This window comes from Curcuma longa, chromosome 14, assembly GCF_044706935.1.
Source record: "Curcuma longa cultivar G26 ecotype Majalengka, Jawa Barat chromosome 14, ITB_CL_G26_1.1, whole genome shotgun sequence".
Lineage (NCBI taxonomy): Eukaryota > Viridiplantae > Streptophyta > Magnoliopsida > Zingiberales > Zingiberaceae > Curcuma > Curcuma longa.
In genome coordinates, this window is record NC_133874.1 from 3222413 (window position 1) to 3241077 (window position 18665).

An 18665-nucleotide genomic window follows, 5' to 3' on the forward strand; every position below is an offset into this window, starting at 1 on the left:
AAAAAATAAAATCTGTCACCTCAACAGTCTTACACGATTGACTCCACGACCATCTATGAAGAGTTAAATCAAAAAACTACAATTGATCATAAAAGAAGAAATAAATGCCCTTTTGATTAGAGATCAATAATACATTAATAATTGAATTGATTGAATCATAAATCGAAGAAATCGAACAAATTAATTTTTTTATCTAGTCGTACATATCAAACTTTCATATAAAAATCAAAGAAATTGAATTGATAAAACATCAATTAAATAAATTTAAAAATTAAAAAAATTAAATTTTTGATTAAATCAGAACTCGAGAGTGTAAGAGAAGAGTCCTGAATTACAAAATTAAAAATTTTAAATTTTCGATTTCGATTTCGATTCAGACGTAACCGAATTCGATTTAATCAATTTTAAATATTTAATTAAAATAATTAATATTTTTTAAAAAAATAAATTTCTAAATTAATCGAATTAAAATTTTTTATTTCAATTGGTTAATTCAATTTAATTGACGTTTTGCTCATCCCTATTTTTGATTTTGACCTTATAAAATCGTTAATCGATAAATAAAATATTTAATTTATTAAATTAGAAATATTTAATTCTATGAGGTTGAGCCTGCGAGACTGCGACCTATGCATAAACCTACAACTTAAGTTTTTTAAGTGACTTGATTAGAGCAGTGAAGAAGCCTACACTACCTGCTTTCCTTTTAGATTTCATCCCCTCACTTCCATGCCAATTTCTCCTCTTATATAGTACTTCTATTCAATCAGTGGATGTTCGGTGGATCAATGAAAAGATTTCAAAAATCTTTAGAGATTTCTATTTAAAATAAGATAAATTCGACACATTCAACTTAATGGCCACATTTCAACATATGATCCACCACAACATAAAAGGAGACTTACAAATTCACTTATCTCAGTAACAAATGGAAAGAGGCTATGCAATATCAACACTTGAAGCTGTACATAAGTGTTTTCCTTATGATGCTTTTTTATTATCAAATAATTTATAGCTTATATATTTTTGTATCAGCAATCAAAAAGAGGTATTTTCTAACTGCACTGCTGTGACCACCAAACCCTAAACCTTAAATCCTATATATTTCAGATGTGGTTGTAACATTTTGGACCCAGCTGAAGGAATAAAAACTTATCTCATATCCACTGTAGTCAAAGACCAAAAAGAAAAGATTTCCCACAGCATTTCGAGAACAAATATAACTAACAGTCATCATACTGAAGTCCTTATAATTAGGGAACAATTTGATCAGTAGCTCAACCAAATACTAAACAAAACTAACATTTGGCATACCAGTGTTAGATGTTATCATGTGAAGAGACTAGGGTTAGGTGGGATCTGCTTAGTTTCAGCAGATGCGAAGATTTCATATGCACCGCGGGCAAAGATAGAATTGGCAAAGGCAGCTTATAATCCCAGAAAAGGGCATTGCTTTCTTGCATGCTCGGGGATCAATTTGGCTACCATCTCCATTGGCGCCCCCTTCAACTCTGGTGAAGCGAAGTCAAAAAAAAAGGATTTCAGTTAGTAGTCTCCCAGTCCAACACTTATGCTGATAATATAAAAATTTGTGTAAAACTAATTGATTCCTCAAGACTTACCGTAAGGCTTGAAATTAAAGAGTGGAGGTAAAAAACGGCCATTGGGTAAGCGAGCATTCGGATCTCGCAACTCATTAAAGAATGGATGAATTAGTGCTTCTAACTGCGTCAGAAAAAAAAAATGCATTTATGAGGAAACTAAGCTAGGCATGGCATTGCCATTGGTAATCTGAGTATCTGTCTATACTTACTGCTGTGCATCTCAAGTTTGGGGAGTACTGTAAAAGTCTGGAGACAAGATCTACAGCTTCCGGTGGCATTTGCTTATGGAATATCTAGCAAAAAAGAGCGACATTAGAACTCCTTGAAGATGAAATCGGAAGCCAATTGCATATAAGAAATTACAAGCATCAACCATCAGGAAAAGTACACTTGCACAACCTTATGCCATGGATGGGCCTTTATCTGTGGGAATTTGTGTTCTGTGTAGTTAGGGTTCATGCATTTGATTTCTTCTCTTGTGGGAGTACCAAGGACCTGAAATAGGAAATGCATGACAACATGGGTTAAGAGTTTAATGGTCGAATGCAATTCCAAAAGACAAGAAAGGCAAAACATCTAGTAGAAGCCATGCCACAGTAAGCAATTAGCAGTTGTTTTGTATTATTATTACTTTTATTATTATTATTGTAAATCCAAAAGACAAGAAGCAAAACTTCTAGTAGCAGCCAAGTCATACTAAGTAATTAGCAGTTTTATCTTTTTTTTTTTTTTATAATCCAGATCTCCAGACCCTTACAGTCTCAACTAATCTTGATGGTAGACAGTCCTCCCCCATTTAGACAAATCTGGAAACCCAAGCGGCTCCTCGTCTAGCCGCCAACGTTCCAGATTTTTCATTCCACTTGAGAAAAATATCCTGCAGTGCATCGTAGTTGAGATTCGAACCGTAAATGCTTTATCAGTTTTATCTATTATTGTTAATATTTACCTTTATAATCTCAACAAGCTGATCAACTCCACTTTCTCCAGGAAAGAGAGGCTGACAAAAAAAAATGAAATGAAAATCATTGGCATTTCATGTGGGCCAAACAAATGCAGAATCATAATAATCCATAGATATTCCACAGGAACAAGATTTCCAAGGTGATTTACCTGTCCTAGCAGGAGTTCAGCAAGAACACAACCAGCAGACCAGATGTCTATTGCTGTAGTATACTCAGTGGCACCAAAGATAAGTTCAGGAGCTCTATAGTATCTAGAACAAATGTAGGAAATATTTGATTCCCCTTTTACCTGCAACAAAGAAAGAGCATGTCATAATTTAATAACACTAAATTGATTGACATTGATCTCACATTTAAGAAGAAAATCATACCAAGACTTTTGCACTGCCAAAATCACATATTTTCAATTGATGAGAATGAGGGTTCACCTACCCAGAAAGTAATTAAATCAGAAAAGTCTATATCAAATGCAAAAAGTAGTTGTTGGAAAAGAAAATAAACTTAAAAACACAAATGTAGTTCATTAAGAAACTTATGTCAGAAATGCAAAATAAATACAATTCATCGAATCATCTGTAGAAAGCATAAGAAATAAACTAAACCAAAAATACTAGAGGAAAAATATACCAAAAGATTCTGGGGCTTGATGTCTCTATGGCACACTCCAATGCTCCCATGAAGATAGGCCAATGCTCTACAGATCTATGATATTCATGAAACAGTTTCAGATGTGATGTCATCCCAACAACATTTGAAGATACTTGCACATATATATATATATATAGATATATATTCAACTATTTGGCTGGAGGATTTGAGATTTTGACCTAGTACTCTAAAAATTGTACCAGCAAGCTGCAACTATATAGATATCATGCAAAAAACAAAAGTATTCTCAATGTTCACTTAGGTTTGCTCTTTTGGTAAGGGAAATGGAGTGTACGGGATTGAATGTATAAGAGAGGGACAGGAAGAAGAGGGAAAATCTTGCTTAGTTCTTACAATTTGCTAGGTTTGGAAAAATAGGATAGGACAACTATGCGCGTCATTGATGTTTAGTCACATGACCGATGGGTTATTTATTGCACAAATAGTTGATTCATGTGAGAATCTCAAAGCACTGAAGCTGCCTTTTATCCTTTTTTGTTCAAAACTCCTAGGTGCCACCAAGTGAGTATTTAGGTGAAGGTGCTAACTATGGGCTGTGAACATAAATTCAAAATATTTTGTATTTTGAATTGGTGGCAACATGAAATAATTATTGGTGGCACCATGACATCATTTAACAGCAGTTAGATAAGAATTTAGTAGCATGATATCATTTGGTTGCACTTCGATAACTTTTAATGGCACATAGATAATAATTTGGTAGCAATTAGAGGCTATGAACACAAGTTCAAAATTCTGCATACTAAATTGTTAGGCACTTTGATAACCATTTGGCACCTTGATAGTCACTTGGTGGCACCTGAATACTCAATTGGTACCACCTTGGGGGTTTAAAAAAACACCTTGAGATTCACACATGATTTCTCTATAAGATTTGTGCACAAACAAATAGCCCCCTTCACGTGATTAAGAGTGAAGCAGGGCTGCATACTAGTCATGTCCTGAAAATTATATGCAAATGTGGTGAATGGCAATGGGGGATAATTTGTTTTCTTCAAAATTTTCATGAAAAGGATTTGGTAATGTAACTAATTGTTGAAAGGAATTTACCAAAGAAGAATACAGTTTGTAAAACACATCAACATTAGAAAGATTCAAGAAAAAATTGACAAAATAAAATTTTAAAAACTGATTCCTAACCTGATACAAATACAGTTTTACATATATTAGTGGCATTCGTTGGTTCATCTTGCTGTAGTGTTTGATAACTCGATGGATTGTCTCTGGAACATACTCCAGTACTAGGTTCAAGTAAAGGTCATCTTTCGCAGTAGCTGAGAAAAAGCAATGTTTCATAGAGATGACATTTGGGTGGTCAACAATGCGCATAGTCTGCAATTCTCGGTTCTTGTATCTTTTGTCTTGTAGGACCTTCTTAATGGCTACTGTTTCTCCAGTCTCTAGGCATTTGGCCTATAAAACATAAAACTTGACTTTGATATTGTAATCTCTGAATGGAAATATTAATATGAAAACTAATGTAGCATTAAGTAGAATAGACAATCAAATATCAATCAGTGGCCTTTTATATTGGCTAACTGAGGACGTAAAAGCAATGCAGAAGAATGTAGAATTTAGTAATTTGACTATCTCACAGCTGACCTGGAAAACTACACCAAATGATCCACGTCCCACAACACGTTCAGCCATATAGCTTATCGTCTGCCATCAAATTGAAAAATGTATTGAGAATGAACATGAGTTTGCAATGTCCAAGGAGAATAAGAATGAAGAAACAAGGAAATTTGATGTTAATTGTTTATAATATAAATTCATTAAGATCATTGAATTGATCACAATATTTGATTTGGATATATCTTGATATTCCATAGTCTACACCAAAATCATTAATCTCTTTTAAAAAATGGAAAATATGATAATTGTGGCATTCTGCATTGGAAAAAAAGATCTACCTGTTTTGGCTCACCATTTCTTCCTCCAATCGTCGTCACAATTATATGACCTGCTTCAGTCCCATTCCCATCAACCACAGTTGCTTCAGATTCCTGCAGTAATCCAACCAACTAGGTGATTATGATAAATAGCTGATCTATCATCTCAGTCACAGCATACAGTACAACTGTCATCAGACTAGTAACTGATGTTACCTTATCATCCCTTATTTTCATTTCTTTCATCTCATCTGGCAAGTTGTCCATAACACCAGTCGTGGCACTTGTTTCTTTAGATGCTAGATTCATTGAATTAATGTACTTAAAACAAGAAATGCAAGGACCTCCACATTTCAATTCATCTTATGTTGGTTAAAATAAAAATACATTCCTGTTAAGAAATGAAAGGAAAATATTAGTACAACACAGAGATACAAACTTTTTTTTAATGCAATCATATCATATGCAAAATCTCTTAGTCACATAAGATCATTCAATACGAGAACATAAGAAAAGAAAAGACAAAAGGTTCAAATAACTATATCTTTCTTTCTTGCAAAAACTTTTGATGCCATATTCAAACCAAACTGAATGACAAACAGAAAATGAAGAAAGTAGATGAAATGATCTACTTTGAGAATTTTGCTCATCTACTTTCTTCATTTTTGAATCTTTGATCCAGTTTTCTATTAATTCTAGTCATCTAGTGTCTAATAGGAGTTCTCAAGAAGTGTGCAGCAAATCAAAGGTTTGAAAAACCATGAAATTCTAGGCATACTGTGGAATAGACTAACTGTCACTAAATGCTATGCACTAATTTTATCTTTTCTGTTCAGTGGAATATATTCAGCTAATACAGATTCTCTGTTAGACAAATCTTGTCACTATGAAGCAGCAAAACACGTTTTCATGCAACTCTGAAGAGTTCAGAAGGATGGTCTAATTATCTAGCATGGTTATCTGAAAAATAAAAACATTCAAAGGAAGCCCTGACAGAGTATCCAATCAATTCCAATCCTTGAACAGAGAAATCATAATCTGAACAGGAAATTGTTTCATATCTAATGTTGTGTGGTCATGACCAAAAAATAAAAGTCACCATCATTCAATGCATTTCCAGAAATAGGGTGCAATGCATGCTTAATTGTGTCACTGCATCATACAACTTTATGTTTTATGATCGACAACACACCATATCTTCATTTTGTTTCTAGTATAAAGATATATCCCATTGGTGCTAAATCCAAGCTCAACTGCTTCACTGCATCTGCATGCAACTTTACTCTGTACAATCTAGCAGTGGGAGAAATGATGGACTACCTGAAAGGTCTGATTGACTATCTACCAGGCAAAGAAAGGAAAGCATATCAGATTCCATATTTACAGCGAGTCTTAAGATCATTGAAGATATTCAATTTCAAAATGAAGAGAGATCAAAATTACCTTTAAACCCTCCTCCTCCCCTTCCCCTTCCCCTTCCCCCAGAAAAAAAAAAAAACTCTGCAAAATATCATACAGATCGCATATTTTTCCCTTCCACAAAAACGAAGGGCCACAAGTTCTCGCATTTATTCCATACGAATAACAACAAAAAAGCTTTGAAACTGTTAGAAGGATCCAACCAGAATCTTTGTTTACCACAAGGAATGCATAGATTCTCACAAAAAGCACAGAGAGAAAGAAACTAGGAAATCCGACGATCTAGCCACGCAACCACTAAACGACCGATTACAGTGGATATCATACTCAAAGAAACAGAGATTGTGGCTTAATCAGAGAAACAAATACGCCGATCTTGTCAGGGAACCACAATCCATTAATAAACACAAGCAGCAAGCCTAAAAATGCCATAAAATTTTCAGGTTTGAGAGGTGTGAAGGGATCTCACCAGATCGACCATGGATCCCTGGATCGCCTCTCGATCTTGCACGCAGAATGACGAACAGCACACTGAAGCGCCGCTCTGCCTGTGAATCTGCACTCTACCAGTTGCGCAGTCTCGCTGATCGACGGCCTGCCGAAGGCAAAGGGGCTCCGTTCGCTTCGCTTGCCTTCTGTTCCCTTGGTTAATTATTGGTTGGGAAAGGTGTCGGAGAGAGGACAGTCAAAAGAAAGCCAACCACAGAACCCTTTATTTGACTGTTCAAATCAAATCCTCAATCGACCATTCAAAGTTGTTCATCCCCCACCTAATGACTGCAATCCATCTGCGGTTACCGCAATGTTCTTTAAATTTCGAATTGAATATTTATCTGAATCATGAATGTGGCGGCGGCACTCGTTTATTGAATATGGTCTAATTTTCTTTTTTTTTCTCAACGGAATTTCAGTTTATTTTTCATGGCCGTTGTTCTTGTCCGGGATTGTCTCAAGATGACTCGTGGCTTCTATGTTGATAGAGTCGTTCAAAACTCACATATAGCAGGGCCGATCGGAAGTCCTATAAAGTTCTAAAAAGAACGAGGGTTAGAATGGAGGATAAGAATACTCTGACTCAATCACTTTAACATCCGAGTTAGATTACCGATCGGAGGTGAGGAAGAAGAATAAAAGTGAGAGTAGATGGATATAAAGGATGGCGTGTGTGTGCATATCTTGACTCGTCAAAATGGACTCCTTTTATATAGGGTAATAGGAGGGAGATGTTACATCCGTAGTAGGAAAAATATTCCATTATTATAGAGAAAGATCCCATCACCCATGTCTTGCACTATAAGAGACCATGCTACATTAATCACGTGTTAAGTTATCTGTTGTTCCGCGTGCTATGTCATCTCACATGCCATTCCAGTCCACGTGTCATTTAGGTTGTTATTAAGCAGGCTAAAGTAGTTGGGTTGGAGGGCTTGTCCTGCTAAGTGATCAGAGGCGTCGGATCGGTGGAGCTAAGCCAACTGGGCGAGAGTGTTAATTCGATCAAGCTAAGTCGACAGGGGAGCAAACCTTTATAGGGAACACTGATGAGTTGACCTTCATAAGAAAAACTAGTCAGTTGGTCTTTGGATCAGTCGGTCTTGGTGTCAGTTGGGCTGAGAGCCAGTCATGTTTGGAGCCAGTTAGTCTTGGAGTCAGTCGAGCTGGGAATCAGTCCAACTTGGAGTCAGTCGATCTTGAAGTCAGTCGATTTTGGAGTCAGTCGATTTTGGAGTCAGTCGGGCTAGAGCTAGTCGGGAGGTCACTCACACTTCTTTTGTCCGATGTGTTATTTTTCCATAGACTGAGTTTTGACTCTCTTGACCGAGGTAAGACAACCCATAACAACCGCCATGGTGTTTCCGAGAATCTTTGATGAATCCTCATCCATCTATGCTGACCAGACATTGTTGAAATATTGTAAAAGTCATTTTAGTAAGAGTTGTTGGAATTTGTTTAGGGTTTGCATCTATATATTAGGATATGAATCGAAAAAGTATATATTCAATTAGTAATTATATTTATGTATCAGTAACGATTGATATTATATATTGTGTTTATTTCAAGGAGATACTTGCTTTTGTTTAGATTTGAGTAGGGTGTAAATCACCCCCGAGGCAACAAGTCGCTTGCGAGTTATTTGAATTTCAGTTCGAAAAAAAATTCATTTGAGTAAGGTGGCGGGGTGTTAACGAGCTAAGCTTAAGTTTGATTTCTTGATTTCGAGCTCAAAAATATTATTGAATCAAGTTCAAGTTTAACAGTATTTGGTTCGTGAGCTCACGAATATGTTCATTTAGAGACTTACAAATATGTTCATTTAGAGACTCGCGAATGTGTTCGTTAAGAGGTTCGCGAACATGTTTGTTAAATGATTCATGAACATAGTCATTAAGAGGCTTTTATATATATATATAAAAGGATTTGATATGTTACACATTTTATACTACACACCCTATGAGTATCTAGTATAATTTTTAAAACCTTTTTTAGGATTTAAGATTTATGATATAATATTTAGGATTCAAGATTTATAATTTAGAATATAGTATTTAGGCTAAATGAAGTAAAAATTGAAATTAAAAAATTGTACTAGGTGTGCATGGAGTGTACAGTATAAGGTGTGCAGCATATCATTCCTATATATAACTCGAGCTGAACTTGAGCTTAGGGAAAAACCAATCGAGTCAAGCTCGATCATGTTATTGTTCAGCTTGGCTCGATTTAATTACACCCCTAAATTTGAGGCTTAGTCCTTCGAATAGTCAACTTGAATAGTCAACCAAAGCATAATCAACACATACTTGCTTTTGTTTAGATTTGTTGGCCAAGATTTAACATGTTAACCGATACTAGTGCTTGGATAGAACCGTTGGAATACTTTTAAGGCTTTGTTAGTGGTTTTTATGGCACCTAAGGCTTACACAAAAACACTTTATAATCTCCCTATTTCTCTCAAGAGCCAAAGAAAACACTAAGGAACTTAGCAAAAAAAAATCACGTACCATTCTTCTCACTTCTCACGTAGAATTAGACTTGCAGAAGATTCTTATTTATAAGGTGAGAAAGAGGAGATCACTCATATATACCTATTATAATTCATCTTGAGAGTCTGTTTGCTTCTAGAGTGTATCTAGAAGTAAGTAATTACCTAGTATTTACATGCTAGAATATCTTTAACAACAATGGAAGCTTGTTCTGGGATTACAAGAAGGTCTTAGCTATGTACTTGAATAGAGCTAGGGTACATATCTTAAGAATTTTTTTGATCTAGAGAAGAGTTTAGATCAAGAGGTGACTCGAGTAGGAAAAGGTCTAATTGAAGGTTTCATTGAGTGCTCTGTATTTTATCATTGTGAAAGGTTCTACGCTACATCATACTAATGTAGAGGTTTATCCTATTGACTCATTTAAAGGGATGGATTAGAAAATGTTGAGGGTGAGGCACTAGATGCGTCATAGGATGTATAATATGTGTCGAGTTTTTAATCCACATTATACCATATTGTTAGCATGTGTTTTATTTCTTATGCAAGTGTGGTGAGTGATATGGTTGTAAGACCGGTGGACACGCTAGAGGAGAAGTGAATAACACGTTCGTAAATTTCATTCATTAGTTCTATTACAGAGACTCAGCAGCAGAATTAGTAAAACAAGCACAGGGAACTCGCAGATTTATTTGGTTCCTAACCCTCTAGGATTAGTACATTCAAGACCTATATACAGGAGGTCATCTACTAGTGGTCCCCATTTCGGACCTTCGTTCGGAGACAGAGAAATCCGCCTTACAATCCAATAAACAATAATGAAATACAAAGTAAGACTTAGAAGGGTTAAATCAAACATTCATGTAGTGGTCGATCTGGAAGTCTTGAGTGTCGCGCACTCCTCCTGGAACTTCCCCGATCGCATGAGCCTGACTCCGTTCGCAAGGGAAGATTGGGCAAGGGAAAGTCCTAGTTGTAGGCTAGGCAAAGACAAGTGCTGATTTGGAGGATCAGGCAGAAGTCTTAGCAAGGTCAAGTGCACCAGGTGCAAGTCCATGCAGTGTCGGAGGATCGGGAAGCATGACCAAAGTCCAATCGGGTACGGTCAGGAAAACCAAAGGGTTGGTGAAGTCTGGGCAATCTAGAAGACCGAGTCACAGCAGCAAAATTCCTGGGGCCAAGGACCATGGCTAAGCGGGAAGTCCAACAAGTCTGGAGGACTTATTGGCAAAACTTCTCCCGAGTGAAGTGGATAAGGGCGTGTTCCCGAAGTGGAACAGTAAGTGTCAGACTAACCCAGGATGTCAGTAGAAATTCGAAGTTAGACCCACATAATAACGTTTAGGTTGTTTTGTTATTTTGTATACTTGTCTTGTAGGAACCAGGAGCTAGAAGCAAGATGGAGAAAGCAGAGGTGAAGCAAACAAAGGCAACTGAACCAAGCCCAAGGTCAACTCAGGTCAAACCTAAGTTAACTGGTTCCAGTCGATCCGAATGTGGATTTCAGGCGATCGGACGGTCCAGTCAACCCGAATGATAATTCCAGTCGATCCGAACGGGAAGACCCAGCCCGGATAGGATCAAGAAGATCGGATTAGATCAGATCGTATCCAATCGACCGGATGAGGAGTTCCAGTCGAACGAAAGAGGCTATAAAAGGAGGTGAACATGAACAACAAGAGAACATCAAATACAAACCATCCTCCTCGACTAAGTGGTGATTCTGAATGTGAACGAGGTCAGACTTTTACAACTGGAGAAGATCCAAGAGGAGTGCGCGACGCTCAGGACTTCCAGATCGGAACGACAAGCATTTGATTTTTATTTCTAGGCTTACTTTCTGTTTTACTTATTGTTATTTTTTATTAGACTATAAGATGAGTTTCTCCGCCTCAGAACGAACGTTCGAAAAGGAGACTACTAATGGACGAGTACCTCCCGTACATAGGCCTTGAATATACTAATCCAACGGGGTTAGGAATCAAATAAAAATCTGTGTGTCCCTGCTTATATTTCTAATTCCGCTGCTAAGTTATTCTGATAGAATGAACGAACGAGAAACGAAGACTGCGCTATTCACCCCCCCTCTAGCGCGCTACACGATCCTACACTTCATTCCTTACAGCCTCTTGAATTTGACCATGCCCTCAAACATAAATTCAAAAGCCTAAATTATATCTTGTATGTTTGTGAAATATGCATGCCTTGAGTATGTTTGACACAAATTCACTAAGGGACTTGATCTCATCATATCCACTCCAACACATCACCGCTAGCGTCCTTGTTGCCTTCTAAGTGTGACCATGCCCAAAATTCTTATTTCTAAATACTGTATGGCCATATGTGAGTTTTGGTCAAAATTCATTGATGACCCTAGCTATCTTATGTTAGAACTAATGGAATCAATTACATATCTGTTATAATTAGCCCTTAGTGTCAATTCAGATTGAGTTAGACTCGAGTTGGACTCAAGTCAACTCAGATTGTGTGAGACTCGAGTTGGACTCAAGTCACACAAGCCAAATTCGAATTCATCAAAGATTATCATGCATGAGATGCATGATCATAAAAAGGCTGCATGATCTTCCTTAAAAGAAGAGAAAGATTATCATGCATGAGATGCATGATCTTCATTAAAGGAAGGAAAGATTTTCATGCATGAGATGCATGAGAATTAATAAAATATTAATTTTTTAGATCACTAAAAGCCAAAAACCCTTCATCCCATGGTAGAATATAAAAAGGGGTGAGAGGCTCTTGATGAAGGGTTGTTGGATGCTTTTGCTCTCCCTCTTCCTCTTCTCTTCCACCTTTGGCCGAATCTTCCTTTGTGGCTAGCACCATAGTTGGGTTCTTCTTCATATCAGTGTTCGTGTGGATACCGTAGAGGCACAAACGCACTGGATCGTGCTGAGATTCGTCGACCTTGAAGGCAAAGAGTTGCTGTCAGGATTGCGAAGGGCACGCATCGAAGGTAACCTCGATTCTAGTAGGTAGAATCGTCAAACGAGTATGTTTTTCGCATGGATCTTCTGGAGGGATCCTGTTTTCCGCTGCGTTATATGCGATTTAATCGGTTTTTCGCGCATATAGATCCCTACAATATCTCCATAATTATATAATATTATCCACTTCGATCTAGCCCTCATGGTTTTATTTTTTGGCTTTACCCAAAAGGCTCCATCTCAATGAAGATATCTTCTATCTTATAAACCCATGATTTTTTTTCTATGTATTTTCAATGTGAGACTTTAATTATATCCCAACAATCCTCTCTTTAAATAAAAAAAAGTTCCCTACCATTATCCCCATGGTCTGGGCGTTCCCTTCCTCCAATTGTTAGGACTGACTCTGGTATCAATATGTCTACGATCAATGGTATTATATCATCCACTTTGAGCCTAAGTCCTTCGTGATTTTGTTTTTAGGCTATACCTAAAAGGCCTCATTCCAATAAAGATATCTTCCATCTTATAAACTCATGATCTTTTCTCATGTATTTTCAATGTGGGACTTTGATTGTATCCCAACATCTTAGAACCGATCCAAACTAGAACTAGTGTGTTTTTTGTAACCTCCTAAGTTTGACCATGCCAAGAATTCTAATTTTGAATATTGTATGACCATGAGTGAGTTTAACCAAAACTCAATGATGGCCTTGGCCACTTCAAACCTGACTCAAACTAATACTAGTTTGTTCCTTGCATTATCCTAAGTGTCACTATACCTATTAACTTAGCTGTAGGCTTATTTAGTATCCTATGAGTTTTTGAAAGTTATCAAGCACTACAAAAATATAGCTATTTTGCGTAGGATGTCTAAAAAAGTCATACGTTCTAGCCACCCTCCATCCTATTCAAACTACTTCGCTATATTCTATATAGCATCCATCGACGACCCATATGATCAGCTATGCATTTTTTGTAGACAGTCGGAGGAGACGCTGGAACACCTTTTCTTTCGGTGTGATGTCACTAGCAGGTTATGGAGGAGGACTCGTGAGTGGCTACAGATGCGACCGGAGATGAGCACTTACCGGAGCATGCTACGTACTTTCAGACGGCTATACCGGAAGACCTCCATTGCGTCATCGACGAGACATGTGGTTATGGCGGCCTTAGTATACCACCTATGGGGTGCTAGGAATGCTTGGGTGCATGAGGGACAACGACTGGATGAGGGGCTCCTGTTCAGGCGAGTTCAGATGCATGTATACCAGACACTTGGAGTCTACACTGACCGGGAGCTATGTCAGGGGTAGCGCCTTTACTGGAGCGTTTTCATTTTGCCAGACTGTATACATATGCATGCATCCTCGTAACCTCACATATATACTGGAGACTTATGTCCGATTGAGGTAACGAGCATCTCATTCATTCTCACATTCATGTACAGAGTCACATCCATGCATTTAGAGTCAATATATGTATTATTTCTCCATTTGAGCATTACATTATACACACATTCCCTGTATCTACATACATGCATACATATACATTGTGCATTTATAAAAAAAAAAATGTTGATTGATCCATCTAGTCCACAGCAAACGACACGTGGTAGAGACGCTTCAAATCCGTTGATGGCTGAGGCTTTGCCAAAAAGCCTATGAGGGTGAATGGATCCACCATGACTGATCCATCTAGTCCACAACAAACGGCTCGTGGTAAAGACATTCCAAATCCGTTGATGACTGAGGTTTTACCAAAAAGCCTAGAAGGGTGAATGAGTCCACCAGAATGACTCATCTAGTCCGTAGGAACGGTTACGGTAAAGACACATCAAATCTGTTGACAGCTGGCCACTTGCTAAAAGTGTGCAGTTTGTTGGAGGTGACATTGGTGATGCTGGTTGATTGGTGGCTACTGGGAGTTGACAGCGGTGTGGACACGGTGGGCTGCGGATGCATACATCGGCTAAATGTGGAGGACACGATCTTTGCTGGGAGGTGCTGCTGTCAGGTGGCAGACATATGGAGGGTGTTGAGGCACAGCTCGGGGATACCATGTGGGCTGATGCAGAGGAAGGATGATGGTGTGGTGACTAATGGTTTGATGACCAGGTAGTTGTGATGGTAGCTCATGATGCACGATGTGATTACCTCATTGATGCGGATGCTAACAGGATGAGTGCAGTGGCATAGGTACCTGCACAAGAGACAAACTATGAGTGACATAGGATAGTGTTGGTTCACATGTGAGCACGTGTATGATGCACCATTGACGCTTACTCAGATCTGACACTTCGTCAGACATGACGTGAGATAGAGTCATTGGTTATTTTATATACTTTACTATTTCTTTTGATGATATACATTTTACCTTCATCAAAAAAAAAAAAAAGAGCCCAAATATAAAATAACCTCTTGATTAACGATAAATCCAAGTGCACCGCATCTCATGTCCATACATCAACACATAATAAGTGTAGTGTACCTACTTGATCCAAAGAATATTATCCTTCCCTTGTACCTTATAGCAAAGTTGATATAACATATAATAGTGTAACAGTTTTGATTAGTAATTTTAGTCAAATTATATTATATTATAATAATTTTAAACAAAATTATAATACGATATAGTAATTTTAATTAAAGTTTTTATAATAATATTTAAATAAAAGTATTTATATGAAAAAATAGGATGAAATATTATTTTAATATTTTTTAAAATTGAAAAATACCTTTTTAATGAAAAAGATAATTAAAGATTATCTCTTTTAATTTATCTCACAACTTAACGGAGCCCACAAATTAATATTTTTTGATCCACCTACTAATTAAAAATATTTAAAAAATAAAATATTAAAAATTTTATCTTTAAAGATAATGGCATTCAAGTCGTTACCATTTAGTATTCGATTTAGAATAAAATCGACTAGAATTGATTTTTTTTTAAATTAACTAAATTGATTAAATTTTTAAATAAAAATAAAATAAATTGATCTGATAAAATTTTAATTAATTTAATTTTTGATAGAATTAATTAAAATAATCAAAAATTTTAAATATTATAAAAAATTTATCAATTAGTTAAGAATTTATAAGTTATTTATTTAAAAATTTATAAATTATTTTTTTATTTTAATTAATTTAATTTATTCAATTTAATCGAATAATAAATTTTAAAATCAAAATCGAACTGAATTAATTGAATTAATTATTTTTTTAAAAAAATTAAAATTTTAAAATAACTGAATTAATTTTTAAATTCGATCAGTTCGATTGATTTATTTAATTTAATTGAATGTTTGCCCATCCCTGACCACTTGATGTTAAATTATTATCAGGTAATCAATAATTATTGAATGAATATTTTGTCAAAAAGTCTTAAAAGTTTTTATTTATCAAATTTGTCCCTATAAAATTTTAAACTAAAACTCTCTTAAAATTAATTTTTCCTCAAAATATGTGAAAATCTCATGTACAAATTATTCTTTACTAAAAACTTATATTCTAGTTCATATTTAATTATTAATCACTAGTTGACATATTTATATTACTTAAAAATGGCTTTTAATTTGTTTTGGACATATTTTAATAAACCTTTCAATTATATTTTAGTTTTTAAAATAACATTTAAAATTTTGAGATCTAAAAATCTTTTTTTGTATGGACATTAATTTCAAATTAAAATTATTTAAGGAGTACTTTAGGACATCCTTTATTTTCATTATCATTAAAAAATTGGATTTATAAAATATTAAAATAGTATGTCAGTTTATTTTTTCATTCTAAAATATTTTTATTTATAATGAATTCGATTAAATTTATTATAATATAAAGCAAAATTACTCTTAAAAACTATTATATTAAAAAAAATTTTACTTAGTAAAGTTACTTAAATTTCATCAAATTTAATTTTAATTAAAGATTTAATAATAATATTAAAATAAAAGTATTTATGTGAAAAAATAGGATGAAATATTATTTTAATATTTTAAAAAATTGAAATATTTTTTTATGAAAAAGATAATTAAAGGTTACTCTTTTAATTTTTCTCACAACTTTTAGCCAACAAATTAATATTTTTAATCTGCCTAATAATTAAAAATATTAATAAATAAAATATTTAAAAATTTATCTTTAAAGATAATTATATTCAAGTCCTTATCACTTGGTTTTAAATTATTATCACTTAATGAATAATTATTGAATGAATATTTTTCAAAAAAGCTCTCATTATAAGTTTTATTTATCAAATTAGCCTTGTAAAATTTTAAAGTAAAACTCATCCTAAAATTAATTTTATCCATAATTATTTTTCCTTCAAAAAGTGTCAAAATCTCATTTACAAATTATTATTCTCTAAAAAATTATATTCATATTTAATTCCTTGGGCGATCTCGAAAAGTAACAAATTAGAGACGGTTAAATGAAAATTTCCATTTAAACTAATCCATTAAACTGAATAAATAATAATAATATTTTAATAATAAATAAATAAACTATTAAAATAATAAAGCTACCTGCTACTTAAAAAAAGTAAAATAAATAAATAAACAATGATAATCCATTTATTTAATTGAAAATACTAACTTTTCCTCTGCGCAAGGGAGCAAAAAAACAATAATTTATCAAAATTTTTGTTCGTGGGATTAAATTAAAAGTTAATTCATTTTTTCGACGATACGCATTAATTTCGTCCCCCTCTGTTGCTCCCACTTTCCGCTTTCCTTTAATTTAATCTGTATTTTTTCCATATTAAATTGCTTTTTTGTATTTTACCATTTTTTAATAGTTTTTTGTCATTTTATGGGTATTAAAATTATAGGATCCATTTCCACGGAAGCTGATTGGATCGGTCGCTGCTTTTGTAGATAGAGAAGGGCGGAGCCGGCAGCGGTGACGGAGTCGGCGGCGGCAACGGAAATGATGGTGGAGAGAATCGATGATAAGGTCAGTGAGGCAGCCGAGGCGGCGACCATGAAGACGGTGGTGGAGAGGTTCAATGATAAAGTCAATGAGGCAGCTGCAGCGGTGACGATAAAGACTGTGGTGCATAGGATCGCCCAGACCTTCTTGATTTTTTTTTGTTAGTCATACAGTCAATCTTAACATTATTATACTTCTCACTAAATTGTCAAATATTCAATCGATTTTGATATGCTTAAACTTCCCAATTCTTACTTTTAAATATCTCATCAATCTTAGTATGTTTGAATCAACTCTCGATCAATTTTAATCAAATACGAGTATATTGTTAAATATCGAAATCTTAGAGACTGATTACACCAATATATACTACTTCTACACTATCCGCACCTAAGACTTCTTAGGGCTAGGATGCCTTAAAAAGGTCATTTGTTCTAGCCACCCTCCATCCTATTCAAACCACTCCGTCATATTCTATATAGCATCCACTGATGCCCCCAAATGTTGAAAGTACAATATCCTAAATATAAATTAATCTCTTGATTAATGATAAATTAAGTGCACTGCATCTCATATTCATACATTAACACATAATAAGTGTAGTGTACCTATCTCGGGACATAATTAAGTTGGTCATGACAAAACAAAATTGCTGAAGTTGGCAAGGGTCGAATCGGTGAAGCTGAGACAATGCCCTCCTCTGTTGTGACTAACTACGGTTTCTCGATTTACCTCATTGTAGATGGTCGTGAGCCGACCGTATAAGATGGTTAGGATAACGGATTTCAATTTTTACTTGAGTGTATTGTATCTATTTAATCCAAAGAACATTTTCCTTATCTGGTACCTTATAGCAAAGTTGATATAACATATAATAGTGTAACAGTTTTGATTAGTAATTTTAGTCAAATTATTTTATATTATTATAATTTTAAACAAAATTATTACACGCTATAGAAATTTTACTTAAAGTTTCTATAATAATATTTAAATAAAAGTATTTATATGAAAAAGTAAGATGAAACATTATTTTAATATTTTTAAAAATTGAATATACTTTTTTTAATGAAAAAGATAATTAAAAGTTACTCTTTTAATTTTTCTAACAACTTATCGGAGCCCACAAATTAATATTTTTTAATCCACCTATTAATTAAAAATATTAATAAAATAAAAAATATTTAAAATTTTATCTTTAAAGATAATGGTATTCAAGTCCTTACCACGGGTATAAGACTGAGAATTCGTTTAAAATTAAATCG

At 34.7% G+C, this 18665-nt stretch overlaps 2 protein-coding genes across 3 annotated transcripts; one reads left to right on the forward strand and one right to left on the reverse strand.

Annotated features, from left to right (window-relative positions):
- Positions 1–1181: 1181 nt before the first annotated feature.
- LOC141845337 (shaggy-related protein kinase alpha-like) lies at positions 1182–7216 on the reverse strand. 2 transcript variants are annotated; one of them, XM_074733406.1, is made up of 13 exons: positions 7019–7214; positions 5347–5521; positions 5152–5244; positions 4841–4900; positions 4379–4651; positions 3197–3271; positions 2941–2997; positions 2718–2858; positions 2554–2604; positions 2004–2099; positions 1814–1897; positions 1623–1725; positions 1182–1511 (listed from the first exon to the last, which is right to left on the reverse strand). In XM_074733406.1, exons 2-13 carry the CDS (start codon positions 5437–5439, stop codon positions 1429–1431), a joined length of 1209 nt encoding a protein of 402 aa, XP_074589507.1. In that variant the 5' UTR covers positions 5440–5521; positions 7019–7214; the 3' UTR covers positions 1182–1428. The 2 variants fall into 2 exon arrangements, with proteins under 2 accessions (XP_074589507.1, XP_074589508.1); XM_074733407.1 differs by lacking the exon at positions 2554–2604 and having other exon boundaries at positions 7019–7216.
- Positions 7217–13344: 6128 nt separating this feature from the next.
- Positions 13345–13791, forward strand: LOC141845398 (uncharacterized). Its single transcript, XM_074733462.1, has one exon. The coding sequence runs from the start codon at positions 13345–13347 to the stop codon at positions 13789–13791; it is 447 nt and encodes a 148-aa protein (XP_074589563.1).
- The last annotated feature ends 4874 nt before the right edge of the window (positions 13792–18665 follow it).